Source organism: Saccopteryx bilineata, chromosome 3, assembly GCF_036850765.1.
Source record: "Saccopteryx bilineata isolate mSacBil1 chromosome 3, mSacBil1_pri_phased_curated, whole genome shotgun sequence".
NCBI lineage: Eukaryota > Metazoa > Chordata > Mammalia > Chiroptera > Emballonuridae > Saccopteryx > Saccopteryx bilineata.
In genome coordinates, this window is record NC_089492.1 from 296,338,185 (window position 1) to 296,361,158 (window position 22,974).

At 50.1% G+C, this 22,974-nt stretch overlaps 1 protein-coding gene across 2 annotated transcripts; it reads left to right on the forward strand.

The window, feature by feature from the left end:
- Positions 1 to 1,951: 1,951 nt before the first annotated feature.
- RDH13 (retinol dehydrogenase 13) lies at positions 1,952 to 22,082 on the forward strand. 2 transcript variants are annotated; one of them, XM_066271039.1, is made up of 7 exons: positions 1,952 to 2,135; positions 6,107 to 6,225; positions 10,662 to 10,817; positions 15,665 to 15,769; positions 17,356 to 17,568; positions 18,617 to 18,718; positions 21,219 to 22,082. In XM_066271039.1, the coding sequence occupies exons 1-7, from the start codon at positions 2,071 to 2,073 to the stop codon at positions 21,425 to 21,427; spliced, it is 969 nt and encodes a 322-aa protein (XP_066127136.1). In that variant the 5' UTR covers positions 1,952 to 2,070; the 3' UTR covers positions 21,428 to 22,082. The 2 variants fall into 2 exon arrangements, with proteins under 2 accessions (XP_066127136.1, XP_066127138.1); XM_066271041.1 differs by lacking the exon at positions 6,107 to 6,225 and having other exon boundaries at positions 1,960 to 2,135.
- The last annotated feature ends 892 nt before the right edge of the window (positions 22,083 to 22,974 follow it).

The following is a 22,974-nucleotide window of genomic DNA, read 5'->3' on the forward strand; positions in this document are numbered from 1 at the left end:
GCCTTGCTCAAACCAGATGAACCCGCGCTCAAGCTGGTGACCTTGGGGTCTCGAACCTGGGTCCTCCACATCCCAGTCTGACGCTCTATCCACTGCACCACCGCCTGGTCAGGCTCAAATGTAACTTGCATGCAATAAAATTCACTATTTTTATGTGAATGCTCTGATGAGATTGGACAAATGTATGTAATCAGGTATATAACCACTGGTAAGATGAAGACATAGACTATTTTCAAAACCCCCAAAAGTTCTGGCCCTGGCCGGTTGGCTCAGCGGTAGAGCGTCGGCCTGGTGTGCGGGGGACCCGGGTTCGATTCCCGGCCAGGGCACATAGGAGAAGCGCCCATTTGCTTCTCCACTCCCACCCCCTTCCTTCCTCTCTGTCTCTCTCTTCCCCTCCCGCAGCCAAGGCTCCATTGGAGCAAAGATGGCCCGGGAGCTGGGGATGGCTCCTTGGCCTCTGCCCCAGGCGCTAGAGTGGCTCTGGTCGTGGCAGAGCGACGCCCCGGAGGGGCAGAGCATTGCCCCCTGGTGGGCAGAGCATCGCCCCTGGTGGGCGTGCCGGGTGGATCCCGGTGGGGCGCATGCAGGAGTCTGTCTGACTGTCTCTCCCCGTTTCCAGCTTCAGAAAAATACAAAAGAAAAAGAAAAAAAAGAAAAAAAAAGTTCCCTTTCCAGTAACCACTCCCTGTACCCCCTCTGCCCTAATCACTGATTTTTATTTTATTTTTGGTGAGCCATCATCTTTAATTCTGGCCTATTCAGTGCTCACAAAGCTACTGACTTATCCGAGTTTCCTAGAATCAAAGGTTTCTAGTTCACCAGACTTATTCACCTCTGTTCCCCATCTCCTTCCTTCTCTCTGCACAAACTCTGCACAAACTGGCTTCTCACTCAACACTTCGCCATCTTGGCTGCTTCTCCTGGCCTCCTCCACGTGGCCTCTCTCTGCTCTCTCCTCTAATGTTAATCTCAGGAACCAAGAGCTATTCTTTCTTTATAGCTTTGTCTTTCCTGGAATTTTATATAACTGGAATCATACAGCACCAATCCTTAGTGTCTGGCTACATAGTCCATCAGACTAATGAGTCAAAACACCTGGCCCTCCTCCCTCAGAACCAGGAGTCCAGACCCCCAGCACCTCCTCCCTCAGACCCAGAAGTCCAGGTCTCCAGCGCCAGGAATTAGAGAACCCCAGCCTAGTAGGTTTTTTATTTTTTATTATTTTTAGTTTATTGATTGATTTTAGAGAGATAGAGGAGAGAGAGATGGGAGTATTCATTTTTTGTTCCACTCAGTTGTGCATTCATTGTTTGTGTCCTGTATGTGCTCTTACCAGGGATCGAACCTGCAACTGTGGCATATTGGGAGGACTCTCCTACCGACTTAGCTAACTGGCCAGGGCCGGTCTTGGTTTCTGAGCATCGGAATTTAGAAATACAGACAGGGGTCCCCAAACTTTTTACACAGGGGGCCAGTTCACTGTCCCTCAGACCGTTGGAGGGCCGCCAAATACAGTACTCCTCTCACTGACCACCAATGAAAGAGGTGCCCCTTCCGAAGTGCGGCGGGGCCGGATAAATGGCCTCAGGGGTCCGTGGGCCGTAGTTTGGGGACGCCTGGAAGAAAGGTACTCTTGGCGAACACATTTTTAGACGAGGAAACAGGCTGACTGATATATTTGAAAGATACCCAGAGTCACAGTTCCAAAGCGGCAGCTGCAACACTGCAATCCTGGTTTCACTCCAGAACAGCGCTGTGCCTTGCCCCAGCACGAGTGTGACGTCATCCAAGCAGCGCATAGGCCCCGCCCCTCAAGTCCCGCCCCCAGCCCACGGCCACGCCCCTAACTCCCATAAACTACCATTCCCAGAAGTAGTAGAGCTCACGGCCCATCCCCATAGGTCCCGCCCACCCCTGTGCACCGCCACCGCCACGCCTCCTTCAGGAAGTCCTGGTTCCAGAAGTGCCTGTACCCTCTCCACGTGGGTCCAAGGCCGCAAGCGCCTTGGAGCGACTCCAGCGGCGGATCTGCGGGCGGCCCTGTGCTGTATCCCGCTGCCGCACGGCATGAACCGCTACCTTGTGCCAGTGTCCCTGCTGGGCACGGCGGTGGGTGGCGCTGTGCTGCTCAGGTGAGTATGTGCCCGCCCGGTCTGCAGCCAAAGGAGATAAGGCCCGGTGGCGACCACCAATACCTCGTCCCCCCCAGCCCACCCCATCAGCAGCGCCCCCGGAGAACTTGGGGACAAACTCAAGCCCCGAGATGGCAGGTCATCGCCAAGGTCACCCAAAGGAAGCGGCGGTTCTGGGACCTTGTAAATATTTTGGCCTAGCGGCTTCCGGAGACTTGTAGTTGACAGAATTAATTCATTCAGCAAATATTTATTGAATAGTTCCCATTTGCCACTGGCCAGCTCCAGTGACATGTCTGCCACCTAAACTCTCTTACCCGAAATTGGAGAAACAAATAGACTTGTCCAACTCTGCAGGTATACATCGAATTGCATGGGATGTATACATAGGTCTTGTCTTTCCTAGAATAGTTCACTTAAAACAAACAAAAAACCAAACCAAAACAACGGCTATCAAATATTCTGTAGCAACACCTTCAGTAGAACTTTCTACGGTGATGGAAGTGTTGTTTCTGCTGTGCATTATAATGGCCATCACATGTGGCTCTGAGCAATGTGCTTATGTTATGCTTGCAGTTAACAATATGCTAATATGTCGTCACTTAAAAATTTACTAAGAGGGTCGATCTCATGTCAAGTGTTGTTCCCACAATTAAAAAGAAAAAGAAAAAGGCCTGGCCTGGGTAGTTGAGTTGGTGAGAGCTCCATTTTGCCACACCAAGGGTCTGGGTTCTGTCCCTAGTCCGGCACATACAATGAATGCATAAGTAAGGAGAACAAGCAAATTGATGTTTCTCTCCCTTTCTCTCTCTCAAATCAATTAAGAAAAGGATTAACCATATATAATTTTATTAGTTATATAAGAGAAGAGATGGGCTGGGAGTTAGACCGGGAAGTAATTGGAATTTTGAATTACAGTGTACTTTTTTTTTTTTTTTAAAGGGCATGAAGAATAGTTGGTAAATCTGTTTGAATAATTACCTTTGGGTTTATTTTTCTGCTCTACAATGAAGGTTCATTTCAAACTTGTTACCCTGATCTGATAATGTCTTTTTCATCTAGTTGGCCAGAATCTGGTCATCTATCTGTCTATATATTTAAATTTTACTTATTGATTTTAGAGAGAGAGGAAGAGAAAGAGAGAGAGAGACAGACATTGATTTGTTGTTCCATTTATATATGCATTCATTGGTTGATTCTTGTATATGCTCTGACCAGGAATTGAACGTGCAACCGTGGCATATTAGGACGGTGCTCTAACCAACTGAACTACTGGGCCAGGGCTCTTTTTAGTGATATCTATTAATTTATTAAACTACTCTCTGTAGCCTGACCAGGCGGTGGCGCAGTGGATAGAGTGCCAGACTGGGATGCGGAAGGACCGAGGTTCGAGACCCCTGAGGTCCCAGCTTGAGGACGTGCTCATCTGGTTTGAGCAGAAGCTCACCAGTTGGACCCAAAGTCGCTGGCTCGAGCAAGGGGTTGCTCACTCTGCTGAGGGCCCACGGTCAAGGCACATATGAGAAAGCAATCAATGAACAACTAAGGTGTCGCAATGCGCAACGAGAAACTAATGATTGATGCTTCTCATCTCTCCGTTCCTGTCTGTCTGTCCCTGTCTATCCCTCTCTCTGAAGAAAAAAAAAACAAAAAAAACAAAACAAAACAAAACAAAACCTACTCTCTGTAATTATGAACTAGCTTTACTGGATAGCTCTATAAAACAATTGCTAATATAAAAAGATTGTAATAAAATACATTGGCCACTGTTTTTATTTTTATTTATATCATTGTCTTTCAGTTCTGAAAAAGCTAAAAAGTAAAAATAGGAGATAACTAATTGCTCTGAGGTGGGGCTGTTTATTTAACAATTTTTATTTACTGACTTGACTTCAGTGAGAGAGGAAGGGTGAGAGAGAGAGAAACAGAAACATCGAGCTATTTTTTTTTTTTTTTGTAGTAGAGACAGAGAGTCAGAGAGAGGGACAGATAGGGACAGGAAGGGAGAGAGATGAGAAATATCAATTTTCGTTGCGGTTCCTTAGTTGTTCATTGATTGATTTCTCATATGTGCCTTGACCAGGGGCTACAGAAGACACGAGTGACCCCTTGCTCGAGCCAGCGACCTTGGGCTCAAGCTGGTGAGCTTTGCTCAAACCAGATGAGCCTGCGCTCAAGCTGGCCATCTTGGGGTGTTGAACCTGGGTCCTCCACATCCCAGTCCGATGCTTTATCCACTGCACCACTGACTGGTCAGGCCATTGAGCTATTCTTGTATGTGCCCTGACCCGGGATCGAACTGGAAATGTCTGAGCTTCAGACGATGCTCTGACCAATCCAACTATCTAGCCAGGGCCGGCCTATTTATTTTTATTTATTTATTTATTTTTAAATATTTTTTATTTATTCATTTTAGAGAAGGGAGAAGGGGAGAAAGAGAGAGAGGGAGAGAGAGAGAGAGAAGAGAGGAGTAGAAAGCATCAACTCCCATATGTGCCTTGACCAGGCAAGCCCAGGGTTTTGAACTGGCGACCTCAGTGTTTTCAGGTTGACACTTTATCCACTGCGCCACCACAGGTCAGGCGGCCTATTTATTTTTAATTAATTTAAATTGAATAGCCTCAGCTGGCTGGTGGCTATAGTAATGTGCAGACCCTTCTCTTGTGTGGAAATGGCATTTTTTATTTTTGCCCCCTGTAAGTGACATTTGGTTGTTTCCAATTTTTAGCCTCTGGGTATTATGGATATAGCAGCAGCATCACGGTCCCCAAGGATGTGTAAGTCCTAGTGCTCAGATGCCACTGAGTTAAGGACTCTGGGGAATCATCCTGGGTTATCCAGGTGATGTTTGTAAGAGGGAAGCAGGAGTGTCAGAGTCAGTCTTGAAGACAAAGGAAGAGACCACAAGCCAAGGAACGGTAGGGGGTACGGGCTAGAAGCTGGAAAAGGCAAGGAAACCGACTCTACCCTGCAGACCCCAGAAGGAACGCAGCCTGACACCTTGATTGTAGCCCCGTGAGACCCATTTTAGACCCTGAGGTGCAGAATTGTAGAATACATTTGCCTGTTTAATAAATAATTTAAAAAAATTTATTGATTGGAGAGAGAGAAGGAGATGGGGAGAGAGAGGGAAGGGAGAAAGAGAGAGAAAGAAAAAGAAAGAAAGAAAGAAAGAAAGAAAGAAAGAAAGAAAGAAAGAAAAAAAGAGAGAGGGAAACATCAATTTGTTGTTCCACTTATTTATGCATTCGTTGGTTGATTCTTGTATGTGCCCTGACTGGGGACCAAACCTGCAACCTTGGCGTCTTCAACTGACTGAGCTACCTGGCCAGGGCACATTTGTCTGGTTTTAACCACTTGATACAACAGCCACAGGAAGCAAATATAGTGGCTCTTTTTTTGTTGTTTAGTGAAAGGAGCGGAGGCAGAGACAGACTCCCATATGCGCCTCTACAGGGATCCACCTGGCATGTCCACTAGGGGGCGATATTCTGCCCATCTGGGGCCCTTGCTCCTTTGCAACCGGAGCTATTTTTTAGCACCTGAGGTGGAGGCCATGGAGCTATCTTTAGTTCCCCGAGGCCAATTCACAGCAATTGAGCCATGGCTGCAGGAGAAGAGAGAGAGAAAGAGAGAAGCGAGAGGGGGAAGGGTGGAGAAGCAGATGGATGCTTCTGTGTGCCCTGACTGGGAATCAAACACGGGACATCCACATGCTGGGCTAACGCTCTACTGCTGAGCCGGTTGGCCAGGGCCTGCAGTGGGTCTTTATAAAATGACAACTGTCACGGCCTGGAGGCTTCCTCACACCAGGCTGCATGCAACCTTTTACCTGTAACATGACAGCCGCTTCATGGAATCAGGCAGGCAGCATTGTTTCCGTCTTTCCATTGGGGGAGCCCAAGCTCAGAGGGGTCATTCACTTGAGACCAAAGCAGTCCAGGTCACCTGTGGCCGTTTCTTGCCTTCAGGGACTATGTCGCCGGGGGAGCCTGTCCCAGCAAGGCCACCATTCAGGGGAAGACTGTCATTGTGACGGGTGCCAACACGGGCATCGGGAAGCAGACCGCCTTGGAGCTGGCCAGAAGAGGTGAGGCCTTGGGTGGCAGGGACTTGGGGGCTAGGGGTCAGGAAGGGATGAAGGAGCACGAGCTGGCAGCTACAGAAGAGTCACAGAGGCATGTCAAGGACAGCACGGGAGCCCTGGCTGGATCGCTCGGTTGGGCGGAGCATCCTTCTGGAGCACACAGGTTGCCGGTTCCATTTCCCCCATCAGGGCACATACAGGAGCGGCTCATGTTCCTGTTTCTCTCTCCCTGCCTCTCTCTCTGGAAAAAAAGTGCAGCATCAGGAATATAGTCAATACTGTAATAACTATGTATGGTGCCCAGGTGAGCATTAGACTGAGTTCACTTTGTAAGATATATAAATGTCTAATCACTATGCTGTACACCTGAAACTAATATATTGAATGTCAATTGTAATTGAAAAATAAAAAAGAGGTGAGGTCCTGCTTTTCCTGCTCCAGGCTCAGGGCAAGAAGAGCCCAACTGAAGAGGGTTGCTTTTCAGGAGATGTCTAGGTCATCCGATTCTTAAAAAAAAGTTTTTCTTTTCTTTTTTAATTTATAGAGAGAGAAAGGTGGGGGGAGAGAGAGAGACATTGATTTGTTGTTTCACTTATTTACACATTCATTGGTTGATTCTCGTTTGTGACTGGGGGATTGAACCCACAACCTTGGAGTGTCAGGATGATGCTACCAACTGAGCTACCCAGCCAGAGCCAGGTTATTCGATTCTTTTCATTCCAAGTGGCAGAAACAAACTTACACCTGCTTAAGCCCCAGGAGAAACTGAGGAGTGTTGGGGGTCCTAGCAGAGGCCATGGATGCTCAGCGTAGTGTCATTTTGGGCTTTTTTTTCTCTGCATTGGCCTTGTTTTCTCCTGCTGCAGGCTGGCTCAGAGCCTCGGTCAGAGGTCAGGGTCAAGACCTGGCGTGAGCCACTTCCGGGCTTTCTGGTTAGGCTTTTTTTTTTTTTTTTTTTCAGAGACAGAGAGAGTCAGAGAGAGGGACAGATAGGGACAGACAGACAGGAATGGAGAGAGATGAGAAGCATCAATCATTAGTTTTTCGTTGTGACACCTTAGTTGTTCATTGATTGCTTTCTCATATGTGCCTTGACCATGGGGCTACAGCAGACCGAGTAACCCCTTGCTCGAGCCAGCAACCTTGGGTCCAAGCTGGTGAGCTTTGCTCAAACCAGATGAGCCTGTGCTCAAGCTGGCGACGTCGGGGTCTCAAACCTGGGTCCTCCGCATCCCAGTGTAACGCTCTATCCACTGCGCCACTGTGTGGTCAGGCTGGTTAGGCATTTTTTTTAGCATGCCCTTGGATTTTGGATTTCTTTGATGTTTTTCTTCAGGTCAACTGGGGTTTTGGAGGGGTCCCAGGGAGAAGAGGTGCCTTCCTCATTGCTTGAGGGCCCCTTCCTTCCTTTCTTTCTTCCTTCTTTCCTTCCTTTCTCTCTCTTTCCTTTTTCTTTTTTCCTTTTTAAATTTTATTTTTATTTATTTTTTTAGGGAGAGGAGGGGAGGCAGAGAGACAGACTCCCGCATGCGCCCTGACTAGGATCCAACCAGCAAGCTCACTAAGGGGTGATGCTCTGCCCATTTGGTGTGTTGTTCAGCAGGTGAAATGTTACATAGCTCACCGTTGCTCAGCAATGGAGCTCTTTTTTACCGCCTGAGATGAGTCTATGGAGCCATCCTCAGTGCCTGGGGCCAACTTGCTCCAATCAAGCCATGGCTGCAAAAGGGGATGGGTGGGGGAAAGGGATGGAGAAGCAAATGGATGCTTCTCCTGTGTGCCCTGACCAGGAATTGAACCTGGGACATCCACACGCTGGTCGATGCTCTGCCACTGAGCCAACTGGCCAGGGCTCAGGGTTTCTTTTGAAGTTAGAACCAATGAGGTTTCCTGTGGGGTCAGGCACAAGAAGGGGCGGAGTCAGGGTTTTTGGTGTCAGCGCCCAGAAGGCCTGCGCTGGTTGGGTAGTGTGGGAAGGCTGCATGCAGCAGGTGTGAGGGCTGGGGGAGAGCTGAAACTCCCTCTGGGCTTGTTGAGGGAGGATGGACCAGGCCTAAACTGCCTGTCCACCCGGCAATCAGGGCGGTGGTGGGCTGTGATGGGCTTCCCCAAGGGAGGACATGTGTCCCTCCCAGGAAAAGGTGAGAAGGAAAGTTGGGCAGACATACTTAGTGCTGTCCTGGGGACTCAGGGGCCACTAGGAGGATGCATAGATTCTGGGGTCCAGTGAGTTTTGCTGTGGGCCGTGTGAGAGGCCAGTGAGATGTTTAGGAAGCAGCTTGGCTCCTGTGGGCGGGATAAGCCACCCAGGTCAATGTGGTTCTTTCAGTCTAATTTCTGTTCTCACATATCTAGTTTTTTTTTACAGACATGGTAAGATTTAATTCACATACCCACAATTTCACCTCCTTAAAGTATACACTTCAAGGATTTTTAATATATTCAGTCATGTAACCATCACCACTCTCAATTAGAACATTTTCATTACCCCAAAAGGAAACCTCTGGTCCTGGCTGGTGGCTCAGTAGCTAGAGCGTCAGCCTAGTGTATGGACATCCCAGGTGCAATTCCCGACACGGCACACAGAAGAAGCAACCATCTGTTTCTCTTCCGCTCCCTTTCCCCCTTCTCTCTCTCTCTTCCTCTCCTACAGCCAGTGGCTTGATTGGTTAGAGCTTGGCCCAGAGTGCTGAGGATAGCTGGGTTGGTTCGAGCACATCAGCCTCAGGTGCTAAAAATAGCTTGGTACTTGAGCATCTGCCCAAGACGGTATTGCTGGGTGGATCCTGGTTGGGGTGCATGCAGGAATCTGCCTCTCTATCTCCCTTCCTCTCACCTAAACAAACAAACAAACAAATTAAAAAAACAAGAAAAACCTTGCTGTCCTTAACTGCTGTGACCCACGTGACGAGTCTATTCCAGGGTCTCGAGTAGGAATGGTTTTGAAATTGAATGAAAAATAGACAAAGACTTAAAGACATATATAAGATGGATTTCTGGAGAAAACCACAGCTCCTTGCCAGCAGTAACTCCTGCCCTGGCCAAGCAGCAAAAACATGACCTCCCCCAGAAAAAAAAATCCTTCTTTATTTACTGGATGAGGTGGGCCATTAGCAAATCAATCACGTTCTCAAGGCAACACAAGAAAACCACCAGGTGCAGAAACCCCCCCACCAATACTTAACTTACACAAAGAAGTAACTAGCTTCCAGTCCTTCCGGGGAACATGGGAGGCAGGACAAGCACTGAAGCACAGCCCTCTGCAACTTAATCAGGCAGGTGAGGTGGGGGGTTGGGCAGACTGTCAGCTTACAGTCAGCTCCCAGCACCTCTGTCCCCCAGACTCCAAACTGCAAAATACCCTGTTTATTTTTTGGTCCCCAACACTTAACCACCTGCCTATTCTCCACCTATCCCTAGGAAGCCGTGAATGTCCCTCCCAGGGATTTGCCTGTTCTGAACGTTTCACAGAAATGGAATTATACTACGTGTCCTGTACTGTGTGGCTGCTCTCAATCAGCATCGTGCTTGAGGTCGCAGCATGTGTCAGGGCCTCTGTCCTTTTTGGTGGCTGAATAATATTCCGCTGTATGGACAGATTGTGTTCTGTTTATCTCTTCATCCACTGATGGACACTTGGGTTGTTTCCCCCTCTGCGCTGTTGTAAATAGTGCTGCTGTGAACATATTTGTCCACATTTTTGTATAAGCTTATGTTTTCATTTATGTTGGGTACATACATACCTAGGAGTGGATTGTTTTATTTTCATTTTATTATTATTTTTTTTTAGCAAATGAGAGAGAGATCAGAGAGGGACAGACAGACAGGAAGGGAGAGAGATGAGAAGCATCAATTCTTTGTTGCGGCACCTTAGTTGTTCATTGATTGCTTTCTCATGTGTGCCTTGACTGGGGGGCTCCAGCAGACCGAGTGACCCCTTGCTCAAGCCAGTGACCTTGGGCCCAAGAGAGTGACTTTTGGGCTCAAGCCAGCAACCATGGGGTCATGCCTATGATTCCATGCTCAAGCCAGTGACCCTGCACTCAAGCCAGTGATCCCGCACTCAAGCCAGTGACCTCGTGCTCAAGCTGGTGAGCCTGCACTCAAGCTGGCAACCTCGGGTTTTGAACCTGGGTCGTCTGTCCCAGGCCCATGTTATACCCACTGCACCACCTCCTGGTCAGGCTAGGAGTGGATCTTTAAAATAAATTTTTTTTTTTTTTTTTTTTTTTTTTTTTTTAAGATTTTATTTATTCATTATAGAGATGGGAGAGAGAGAGAAGAGGGGAGGAGCAGGAAGCATCAACTCCCATATGTGCCTTGACCAGGCAGGCCCAGGGTTTTGAACCGGCAACCTAAGCGTTTCCAGGTTGACGCTTTATCCACTGTACCACCACAAGTCAGGCAATAAATTTTTTTTTTTGATCCTGAGCTTTTAGGAGGCAACATTATCCTGGCCTGTCGAGACATGGAGAAGTGTGAGGTGGCAGCAAAGGAAATTCGTGGGGAGACCCTGAACCGCCGCGTCAATGCCTGGTACCTGGACTTGGCCTCTCTGAAGTCTGTCCGAGAGTTCGCAGCGAAGATCATTAAAGGTTGGTGGGAGGGTGCTGGCCGTGTGGGCTAAGGTCCCTGGGGGCCAGGCTCTGAGGAGGCTGGAATTAAACCAGGCCTGGAGCTTGAGACCCCACAAAGCCAAGGATGTTTTGTGTCCAGCCCTTTATAGCAGGGGTCCCCAAACTACGGCCCGCGGGCCGCTTGCAGCCCTCTGAGGCCATTTATCCGGCCCCCACTACACTTCCAGAAGAGGCACCTCTGTCATTGGTGGTCAGTGAGAGGAGCATAGTTCCCATTGAAATACTGGTCAGTTTGTTGATTTAAATTTACTTGTTCTTTATTTTAAATATTGTATTTGTTCCCGTTTTGTTTTTTTACTTTAAAATAAGATATGTGCAGTGTGCATAGGGATTTGTTCATAGTTTTTTTTATAGTCTGGCCCTCCAACGGTCTGAGGGACAGTGAACTGGCCCCCTGTGTAAAAAGTTTGGGGACCCCTGCTTTATAGAGAAAGTCTACTGACTCCTGCTTTATGGGAAAACAAAGGCATTAGCTTGGCTCCAATAGGAAGAGGCTGGGATGCCACGTGGAGGAGGAGTTAGCCGGGGTGTGGGTGGGGCAGAGACAGTGATTCATCTGTTGTCTCCTGAGGCTTTCAGTCTCTTGGGGTGACACCTGGGACACTCAGATAGTCAGATTCAGGCTGCACCTCTTAGGAGCACCCGGTCCTGTGGGGACACGGCTGTGACAATCCTTGCCCCTCTGGAGGACCCACAGTCACAGTGCAGGGTCCCTGGACCTCCCTGGAAGAAATGTCCTTCCTGGAAAATCCAAGGCTCAGGCTTGAGCCTTCCTGCACTTGTCACGTTGATTGGTGACTCAGTCATTTGGCTTCCCGCCTGGGGTTCTCAGAACTGTTCACGTATTTTTTTGTTTTTTTGAATAGAAATAACGTCAACAGCTTTAAATGTTCAGAAAGTACAAGAGAGGAGACGGCTAAATGTCTCCCTGCCACGCCTGCCCCTAGCTCCCAGCTGCCTTCCTCACTTGTCTGCAATGCGCATATACCTTTCTGGAGGCTGCTTATGCGTTTTATTAGGCAGACAGGTGCATCGCTGTCCCGTGGCCTTTTTGTACAGATTGGAGCTTGTTGTACGCCAGGTGCTGCCCTGCCTTTTTCTCTCCGAGTCTCTTATAGATCCCTGCAGGTAGCTCTCTCATTTCTGTGCCTACATCGTCTCCCTCCCTCCTTCCTTCCCTCCCTCTCTCCTTCCCTCCCTCCTTCTCTCCTTCCCTCCCTCCCTTCCTTCCTTCCTCTTCTTTCCCTCCCTCCTTCCTTCCCTCTCTCCCTCCCTTCTTTCTTTCTTCTTTCCTTTTTTTCTTTCTTTCTTTTTTTTCTCTCTCTCTTTCTCTCTTTCTTTCTTCTTAAAATTATTCAGCGAGAGGAAGGGAGGCAGAGACAGACTCCAGCATGTGCCTCGACCAGAATCTACCCAGCAAGCCCATTTGGGGCATTGCTCCATTGCTCAGCAACTGAACTCTTCTTAGCATCTGAGGCAGAGGCCATGGAGCCTTCCTCAGTGCCTGGAGGCCAACTCGTCCAGTCGAACCAAGGCTGCAGGAGGGGAAGACAGAAAGAGAAGCAGGAGGGGGGAGGTGTGGAGAAGCAGATGGACGCTTCTCCTGTGTGCCCTGCCCGGGAGTTGAACCCGGGACGTCCACACACTGGGCCAACACTCTACGACTGAGTCAACCGGCCAGGGCCTCTTTATTCTTTTCTTGTGGCAACATTGTATTTAATTTTTTTTTCTTGGGGCTACACTGCATTTCTTTATTCTTTTCTTGGGGCCACACTGTGTTTCATTGTGTGGCTCTTGACAGTTGGCTGTTTGGCTTCCACCCTTTCTGCTGCTAATGTCCCCATGTCCTCGTGGTCACGTTATTTGTCACACATAATCATATCAGCAGGTCTTAGAGACAGCCTCTTCCTCCCCACCTGGCTCCGTGTTAAATAGAAGCAGGGAAGCTAGCTGGGGGACAAAGGAGCTGTTGCTCAGGAGAAGTGAACCAATAAACATTTATGGTTGTTTTTTTATTTTTAAACCTCCAATGCAAAGAAATGAAAAAAATGTATAAAATTTGGAAGAGAAAAGGGGATCTAAACACCACTGATCCCACACCAACCCCGAAGGGGCCACTGTTAACCTTTTCCCCACGATGTCGAGAAGTGTTCATTGTGAAAAAATAGCTCTTTATTTATTTATTTATTTATTTTATTTTTCTGAAGCTGGAAACGGGGAGAGACAGACAGACTCCCTCATGCGCCCGACCGGGATCCACCCGGCACGCCCACCAGGGGCAACGCTCTGCCCACCAGGGGGCAATGCTCTGCCCCTCCGGGGCATCGCTCTGTTGGGACCAGAGCCACTCTAGCGCCTGGGGCAGAGGCCAAGGAGCCATCCCCAGAGCCCGGGCCATCTTTGCTCCAATGGAGCCTCGGCTGCGGGAGGGGAAGAGAGAGACAGAGAGGAGGGAGAGGGGGAGGGGTGGAGAAGCAGATGGGTACCTCTTCTGTGTGCCCTGGCCGGGAATCGAACCCGGGACTCCTGCACGCCAGGCCGACGCTCTACCACTGAGCCAACCGGCCAGGGCCAATAGCTCTTTATTTTAACAATACAAGTTACTAACACACAGGAAGAATTGTAGAGGGGGAAACTGAGTCACAGAGGTGCTCTGTGATTGGCCGAGCTCAGACAGCTGCCCAGGCTAGAGGCTGGGGTTGGAACCCTGATCTGACAGGCTTTCCTGATGATTGGGCTATGCCCCTCCCCCCAAATACAGAGCAATGCAGAGGGGCTGTTTATTAGGTGCTAGGTGACCAATTTGCCATTTCCATTGATCTTTTGGGAGTGTTATGGATTCGTTCATGTCTCCCCTCAGAAAGATGTATTCTTTGGGGGTCCTCACTCCCAGGAGCTTGGAATGTGACTTTGCATAGAGATGGTGTCTTTACAGAGGTCATCAAGTGAACCTGAGGTTGTTAGGTGGGTCCTGACGCAATCTGACTGGTGTCCTTCGAAGAAGGGGAGATTAGGATCCAGACACACAGAGGAACAACCGTGTGAGGACACAGGAACAAGACAGCTGTCGACAAGCCGAGGAGAGGTGCAGGGAAGTGATCTCCCTCATGGTCTTAGAGGAAACCAGCCCTGTGACACCTTCCAGCCTCCGGGACATGCATTTCTGTTGCTCAAGCTGCCCCGTGCGTGGCCAGGAGCCTGAGCTCAGGCTGCGGCAGGGCTGCAGGGGTCGAAGCCTTCCTCACTGCCCCAGCTTCTGGTGCAGGTCGTCCATCCTGGCGGTCCCTGGCTCATAGCAGCACCCCTCCACTCTGCCTTCGGTATCACACCACAGATTCCCCGTGTGGGGTGTCTGTGTCTAGACTTCCCTTTTGTAGGAGGACACCAGTCATGTTGGAAGAGGGCCCACCTGATGACCTCAGGTTTACTTGATAACTTCTGCAAAGACTCCGTTTTTGTTTTTGGCAGAGACAGAGAGAGACGGAGAGAGGGACAGATAAGGACAGACATACAGGAAGGGAGAGAGATGAAAAGCATCAATTCTTCGTTGTAGCACCACCTTAGTTGTTTATTGATTGCTTTCTCATATGTGCCTTGATGGCAGGCTACAGCAGAGCGAGTGACCCCTTGCTCAAGCCAGTGACCTTGGGCTCAAGCCAGCGACCTTTGGGCTCAAGCCAGCGACCTTTGGGCTCAAGCCAGCAACCTTGGGCTCAAGCCAGCGACTTTTGGGCTCAAGCCAGAGACCATGGGGTCATGTCTATGATCCCATGCTTAAGCCAGTGACCCTGCACTCAAGCTGGTGAGCTTACACTCAAGCTGGCAACCTCGGGATTTCAAACCTGGGTCCTCTGCGTCCCAGTCTGACACTCTATCCACTGCACCACTGCCTGGTCAGGCATCTTTTTTTTTTTTTTTTAATTAAGTGAGAGATGGGGAGGCAGGGAGGCAGAGAGACAGACTCTTGTATGTACCCCGATCCAACCATCAAAGCCCCCAACAGGGCGATGCTCTGCTCATCTGGGGCCACTGCTCCCATTACTCAGCAACTGAGCTATTTCAGCGCCAGAGGCAAGGATATATAGCCATCCTCAGCACCCGGGGCCAACTTTGCTTGAACTATTTGAGCCATGGCTGTAGGAGAGGGAGAGGGAGAGAGAGCAAAAGAGAGAGGAGGAGGAAAGGGAGGGGTGGAGAAGCAGATGGTCACTTCCTCTGTGTGTCCTGACTGGGAATTGAACCTGGGACTTCCACACCCAGGGCTGATGCTCTACTGCTGAGCCAACTGGCTAGAGCTGAGACTCCATTTTTAAAGAAAGGTCATGCTTGGCCCTGGCCAGTTGGCACAGTGGTAGAGCGTCGGCCTGGCATGCAGGAGTCCCGGGTTCGATTCCTGGCCAGGGCACACAGGAGAAGCGCCCCTCTGCTTCTCCACCCCTCCCCCTCTCCTTCCTCTCTATCTCTCTCTTCCCCTCCTGCAGCCAAGGCTCCATTGGAGCAAAGATGGCCCGGGCGCTGAAGATGGCTCTGTGGCCTCTGCCTCAGGCGCTAGAATGGCTCTGGTTGTGACAGAGGAACACCCCAGATGGGCAGAGCATCGCCCCCTGGTGGGCGTGCCGGGTGGATCCCGGTCGGGCGCATGCGGGAGTCTGTCTGACTGCCTCCCCGTTGCCGGCTTCAGAAAAAAAAAAAGAAAAAGAAAGATCATGTTCACAAGCCTCAGGTGGATGTGAATGTTTAAGGGACATTGTTCAGTCCAGCATGGGCATGGAGCTGACATGTCTACCCTGACCCCTGTCTTTCAGAGGAGGAGAGTGTGCACATCCTGATCAACAACGCGGCTGTGATGCGGTGCCCACACTGGACAACCGAGGACGGCTTCGAGATGCAGCTGGGCGTTAACCACCTGGGTGAGGCCACTGGCTGTGTGCTGTGGGGATCTGCGAGGGACCTGACGGGGGTCCCTAGTGGGTCAGACACAGGCTCTGGGAGGGGGTGGCCTCCTCCCTCTCCATGTTGACCGGTGGCCCTTCATGGGTCACCCGGCTGCTCAGGGAGTTGCCTGTTCCTTGTTGAGTGCTCGGAAAGTCTTCAGGGTCCTCCATCAGTCTCTCAATCTTTTATCCCTTTGTCTGTCCTTCAGTCTCAGTCTGTCCTTTAGTCACTCTGTCAGTTTATGTGTTATCACCCTGACACTACCTGGGGTTCTGTTAGTAAGGCCATGGGACATTTGGGCACATTGGTTCAGGGCCCATCCTAATGACCTTACTTTTACTTAATTTTTTTTGTAAAGACCCTGTCTCCAAATAAGGTCACATCCTGAGGTTCTGGAGGGTACGACTTCAACGTATTGTTTGGGGGGGAGTGGGGAGAGGCAACTCAACCCTTAACACACATTACTATCATTCATGCCCAATTGGTGAGGACTCAGTCACATGACTAGATCTAGTTGCAAAGGAGTCTGGGAAAGGTAGTCTTTCACTGGGCTGTCTTGGGTACAGCTAAAAATATTTTTTTTTCTTTTTTATTTTTACAGAGACAGAGAATCAGAGAGAGGGATAGATAGGGACAGACAGGAACAGAGAGAGATGAGAAGCATCAATCATTAGTTTTTTGTTGCGACACCTTAGTTGTTCATTGATTGCTTTCTCATACGTGCCTTGACCGTGAGCCTTCAGCAGACTGATTAACCCCTTGCTCGAGCCAGAGACCTTGGGTCCAAGCTGCTGAGCTTTTGCTCAAACCAGATGAGCCCGTGCTCAAGCTGGCGACCTCGGGGTCTCAAACCTGGGTCTTCCGCATCCCAGTCCGACGCTCTATCCACTACGCTACCTACCGCCTGGTCAGGCCAGCTAAAAATTTTATTACTGGAGAAGTGGAGAGCCCTGGCTGGGTAGCTTCATTGGTTAGAGCCTCCTCCAGATATGCCAAGGTTGCAAGTTCAATTCCCAGTCAGGACATATACAAGAATTAACCAATGAATGCATTAATAAGTGGAATAAGAAATCAATGTTTTTTTTTTCTATCTTTAAAGTCAATAAAAAAGAAAAAAAAGAGAACCAACCAATGAATGTATGAGTAAGTGGAACAAAAAGATTGATGTTTCTCTTTCTTTCATTTCCTCTCTTTCTCTAAAAATAAAAGAAGTGGAGAAAAAATTTTGGTAGTCAGAAGGCAGTCTCTTCTCAGCTGACCTCATAGGACTTGACATTTGAGGCTGGATAATTCCTTGTGGGGACTGTCCTATGTGTCACGGGGTGTTGAGCAGTATTCTTGGCTTCCATCCACTAGATGGCAGCAGGGTCCCTATTCTCTGCAGTTGTGACAATCAAAATTGTCTCCCAGATAATTGCCAAATGTCCCCTGGGAGGCCATATTGCTTCCTGCTAAGAACCATGAGTTACTGGAAGGGTGAGATAAAGTAATGTTCTCAGCATGCTTCTAGGCACATGGTAAGAGGTTAAGGACCGTTATCTTTTTGTCATCTTTCATCCAGGTCACTTTCTTCTGACAAACTTACTGCTGGACAAGCTGAAGGCCTCAGCCCCTTCACGGATCATCAACCTCTCATCCTTAGCCCACATTGCTGGGCACATCGACTTTGATGACCTGAACTGGGAGAAGAGGAAGTATGACACTAAAGCAGCGTACTGCCAGAGTAAGCTGGCTGTTGTACTCTTCACCAAGGAGCTGAGCCGGCAGCTGCAAGGTGCTTGTGTGTGACATCCCTTTTCCTTTAGCTCAGAACCTGGAACAGTCCTACTGTGACCTTGGGTGGATGGGAGGTCAAGCATTGGTTCTAGGACAGCGTAAGCAAATGCATGACGCATATACTACCAGGCTTCCTGTGGTGCCTAAAGCAGCAATCACTCATCAATCACATATCACCAGGCTCCCTGCTGGTGCCTGAAGCAGACATCACTAATTAATCACATATCACCAGGCTCTATGCTGCTCCTAAAGCAGACATCACTAATCAATCACATACCACCAGGCTCCCTGCTGGTGCCTGAAGCAAACATCACTAAACAACCACACACTACCAGGCTCCCTTATGGTGCCTGAGGCAGACATCACTAATTAATCACATATCACCAGGATCCATGCTGCTCTTAAAGCAGACATCACTAATCAATCACTGCTGGTGCCTGAAAGCAGACAGCACTAATCAATCATGTCTTCTTTCCTACTCATCCAGGTTCTCTAAGCCAAGGGACATTTGGTAATATCTGGAGACACTTCTGGCTGTCACTTTGGGGGTGGGTGTTGCTACTGGCATCTAGTGGACAAAAGCCAGGGATAATGCTCGACACCTCCGGTGCATGGGTTAGAGAATAATTGGCTCTCATTGTCCATAGTGCTAACACTGAAAAGTCTGCCGTTTGCCCTTGCTTCTCATAGAAGGTGCATGGACCAGCAGTGTTAGCTCACCTGGGAGCTTGTCAGACCCCACCCTGACCTACTGCTTCAGACCCTCTGGGGGTGGGCTCAGCAGTCTGGGTTTCTCAAGCTCTCCACGTGATTTTGACACACACTCGGGTTGAGAGGCTCTGCTCTGGGTGGCCATATGACAGACCTGCCTTGGAAGATCAAACCACCTGGCATGGATGGTTCAGAGCTAGAGGGTGTTGTGGGTTCAAGGGCAGGAAACAGGGGAGCCCCAGAGCTCAGGGTGGACAGCATCAGGCTTCCTGGTAGGGAGTGAGTCTAGCATCTGTCTGCCCCTCACCTCACCCCCTATTCTCTTCTCCTGCCAGGCACGGGTGTGACTGTCAACGCTCTGCACCCTGGTGTGGCCAGGACAGAGCTGGGTAGACATACAGGCATGCATAATTCTGCCTTCTCCAGCTTCACACTTGGTAAGTCTCCTCCTGGCCCAGGGTCCCCTCACTGAACCCCTGTCCTCCCAGCTTGGGGTCTGGGCACCTCTTTCAGTGTATTAGTCAGGACCAGTGGGATGTGTGTGTGTGTGTGTGTGTGTGTGTATTTAGAAGAATTTTTTTGTGTGTGACAGAGACAGAGAAAAGGACAGATAGAGACAGACCTACAGGAAGGGAGAGAGATGAGAAACATCAATTCTTGGTTGTAGCTCCTTAGTTGTTCATTGATTGCTTTCTCATATGTGCCTTGACCGGGGGTGGGGGGGGCTACAGCAGACTGAGTGACCCCTTGCTCAAGCCAGCGACCTTGGGCTCACACTGGTGAGCCTTGCTCGAACCAGATGAGCCTGCGCTCAAGCTAGTGACCTTGGGGTCTCAAACCTGGGTCCTCCGCGTCCCAGTCTGACGCTCTATCCACTGTGCCAATGCCCGGTCAGGCTAGAAGGATTCTTTTAAAAGATTTTATTTATTGATTTTACAGCGAGAAGTGGGGGAGGGTGAGAAGTATCAAGTCATAGTTGCTTCACTTTAGTTGTTTATTGATTGCTTGTAGTATGTGCCTTGATTGGGCAAGCCCAGGGTTTCTAACCGGTGACCTCAGCATTCTATGTCAGTGCTCTATCCACTGCGCCACCACAGGCCAGGCTTAGAAGTCTTTATTAGGAGAAACTGGCTCACAATTTATGGAGGCTGAGATGTCCCACAATCTGCTCATCTCTGGTCACGCCCTCCCAGACAGACACACTCAGAAATAAGGTTTGGCCAGCTCTCTGGTTGTCTGTCAGCCCAGTCAGGTTGACATGAAGTTAACATCACACTCAGAGACTGTCTCCGGGAACTTGCTCTGCTCCCTCCCCTTTATCATTCATGGTACCAAGAACAAGTCACTTTTCTATGTGGAGCTGGCCTGCCATCCTCAGTATAGCCCCAGGATACAGCCCAGAGCCTGGGTGACTGATGGGAAACCCACATCTCAGAATGGGGGGGCTCAGCCCTGGCCAGCTAGCTCAGCGGTAGAGCATGGGCCTGGTGTGTGGAGGTCCTGGGTTCGAGTCCCAGCGAGGTCACACAGGAGAAGCGCCCATCTGCTTCTCCACCCTTCCCCCTCTCCTTTCTCTCTGTCTCTCTCTTCCCCTCCTGCAGCCAAGGCTCCACTGGAGCAAAGTTGGCCCCGGGTGCTGAGGATGGCTCCATGGCCTCCGCCTCAGGCACTAGAATGGCTCCGGTTGCAACAGAGCAACACCCCAGATGGGCAGAGCATCACCCCCTGGTTGGCATGCTGGGTGGATCCAGGTTGGGGGCATGTAGGAGTCTGTCTCCTTGCCTCCCTGCTTCTGACCTCAGAAAAATACCAAATAAATAAATAAAAAGAAAGGCGGGGCTCTAGAGCCAACTCCTGGTGTCCCACCCACCTCAGCTTCACTGAAACCTCACTGTGCCACCCAGGGGAGTGACTCCACTTCTCTGAGACTCCGTGTCCTCATGCAGAGGGAGAGACAGAATAGTCCTGTGTCACTGTTACTCAGAGGGTTAGACGGGACCCCCCATAAAAGGGCCGGCACGGTGTCTGGCCCAGATGTAAGTAGAATAAATAATTAGAACTTATCTAGCATTTGTAATCGTGGAAAACATTTAGTGAGTGGGTGCCAGGTGTAGGATCTCAAGCTGAGGCTGGCACTGGAAAAAGTTATTTTAAGGCAAGATGGAATAGTGGGCGGGCGGGGGGGAGTTGGGGCTGATGGAAAAGAGGCAGAGCTTTGACTCACCTGTGGAAGCACAGTGGATAAAGTATCAACCTGGAATGCTGAGGTTGTCGATTCAAAACCCTGGGCTTGCCTGGTCAAGGCACACACGAGAAGCAACTACTATGAATGGATGCTTCCTGCTACTTACCACGCCCCCCTCTCTCCTCTCTCTCTAAACAAACAAACAAGCAAAGAAAAAAAAACTCTGACTGGTGGTGGCACAGTGAATAGAGCATTGACCTGGGATGTTGAGGACCCAGATTTGAAATCCCAAGGTTGCCGGCTTAAGTGTGGGCTCATAAACATGACCCCATGGTCGCTGGCTTGAAGCCCAAGGTCACGGACTTGAGCAAGAGGTCATTGGCTCAGCTGAAGCCCTCTGATCAAGGCACATATGAGAAAGCAATCAATGAACAACTAAGTTGTTGCTTCAATGAACAACTATGAGTTGATGCTTCTCATCCCTCTTCTGCCTGTTGTGCATGCTCACTCTCTAAAAAAAAAAAAAAAGCTATTTGCCCGGGAAAATCCAGGGGGGCTTCCTGGGAGAAGTGGCTTTTGGACTTGTCTCTGCTAGGCAGGGTGGAGGGAACCACAGGAGCAAAAGCTTGGAGGAGGGCTCTGTGGGGCTCTAGACCAGCCTCAGTGGGCCTGTGTCCTGGGGTGGAGAAGGGCTTGCTGTATCCTCCTCTCTGAATGTGTGTGGACTGACTGCTCCCTGGGCCTGACTGCAGGGCCCATCTTCTGGCTGTTGGTCAAGAGCCCCCAGCTGGCGGCCCAGCCCAGCACCTACCTGGCAGTGGCCGAGGAACTGGCGGATGTTTCTGGAAAGTACTTCGATGGACTCAAAGAGAAGGCTCCAGCCCCAGAGGCTGAGGACGAGGAAGTCGCCAGGAGGCTTTGGGCTGAAAGTGCCCGCCTTGTGGGCTTGAAGGTGTCCTAGGGGGTCCTCTGTGTGGGGACAGCCCCTCCTCAGATAACCTGGGAGCAAGCATGAAAACTGGTACAGGGGACGACTCATCAAGGATGGAGCCCCAAGCCCAAGGCTGGCTGCCATGTCCACCTCATCCTTTAGGCGGCAGTATTGGCACTAGGAGCCTCAAGATTGAGAGACCTGCCTGCCATACCGGCAGCAACCTCCAGGCGGCAGCATTGGCCAAGCCTTTAAGATGGACAGCATCTGGTGGCTATACTTGCAGCAACCGCTAGGTGGCAGCATTGCCCTTTTCTCTCTCTCTCCCCACCCCTTTTCTGGCCACAGTGGGTGGACTTTAGGTGGGCACCTGGCCCAGGGGCTGCTACAAGTGTGCCTCCGTTGGGATTCTAAAGTGGGAACTGCTGAGGGGGGAGCCTGCTCCCTCTGATGTGGACCGCAGTGGGGGACAGGTTGTCTCAGAGACCCGGGCCAGCTGTAGGTGTCCCCTGAGAACAGGCTGCCACAGAGCTGACCTGTTTGTTGTCCCCGAGTCACAGCTGGACAGTGTGAGCAATACACCAGCTGCTGTGGACCCAGGAGGCCTGAGGTCGTGACCTTCCTTTGCCCTGCTGACTCACACTTGCTCTTTAGTAATACTACAAATAAATCTAGCTGAGTCACAGGCTATGATTCTTCTCTCCGTGGACGGGATAGGGGTGAGGGGGACGTGCGGAGGAGCCGAACAGAAACAACTCATGGATTTCGTCCCTGTGGGAAGCACAGATGCCGGTTACAATAGTCTCAGACCCGTAAACCAACCAAACGTGCAGATGTTTAGAAAGGGAAGGGTCCCCTCCCACCTTTCCCACGGCGACAGCTGTTGAAGTCTGGGTGCCTTCGGTGTTAGAAACGGGGCTGGCGCTCCGCTCAGGCACAGAATGGAGGGCAGGGCCTGGCATGTTTTAATGTTAGAAAAACTTAAATTTTATTTTGAAGATCTTATTTATTGAGTTTACAGAGGGGAGGGGGATAAGAAGCAGTTGCTTCACTATAGCTGTTCTTAAGTTGCTTCTCATCTGTGCCTTGACCAGGCAAGCCCAGGGTTTTTTTTTTTTTTTTTGCTTGTTTTTTTTTTTTTTCAGGGACAGAGATAGAGTCAGAGAGGGATAGACAGGGACAGACAGACAGGAATGGAGAGATGAGAAGCATCAATCATCAGTTTTTCGTTGCGACACCTTAGTTGTTCATTGATTGCTTTCTCATATGTGCCTTGACCGTGGGGCTACAGCAGACCAAGTAACCCCTTGCTCAAGCCAGCGACCTTGGGTCCAAGCTGGTGGGCTTTTTGCTCAAGCCAGACGAGCCCGCGCTCAAGCTGGCGACCTCAGGGTCTCGAACCTGGGTCTTCCGCATCCCAGTCCGACGCTCTATCCACTGCGCCACCGCCTGGTCAGGCAAGCCCAGGCTTCCCACATGTTCCTTGACCAGGCAAGCCCAGGGTTTTAAACTGGCGACCTCAGCATTCTAGGTTGACGCGTTATCCACTGTGCCACTACAGATCAGGCTGTTTTTTT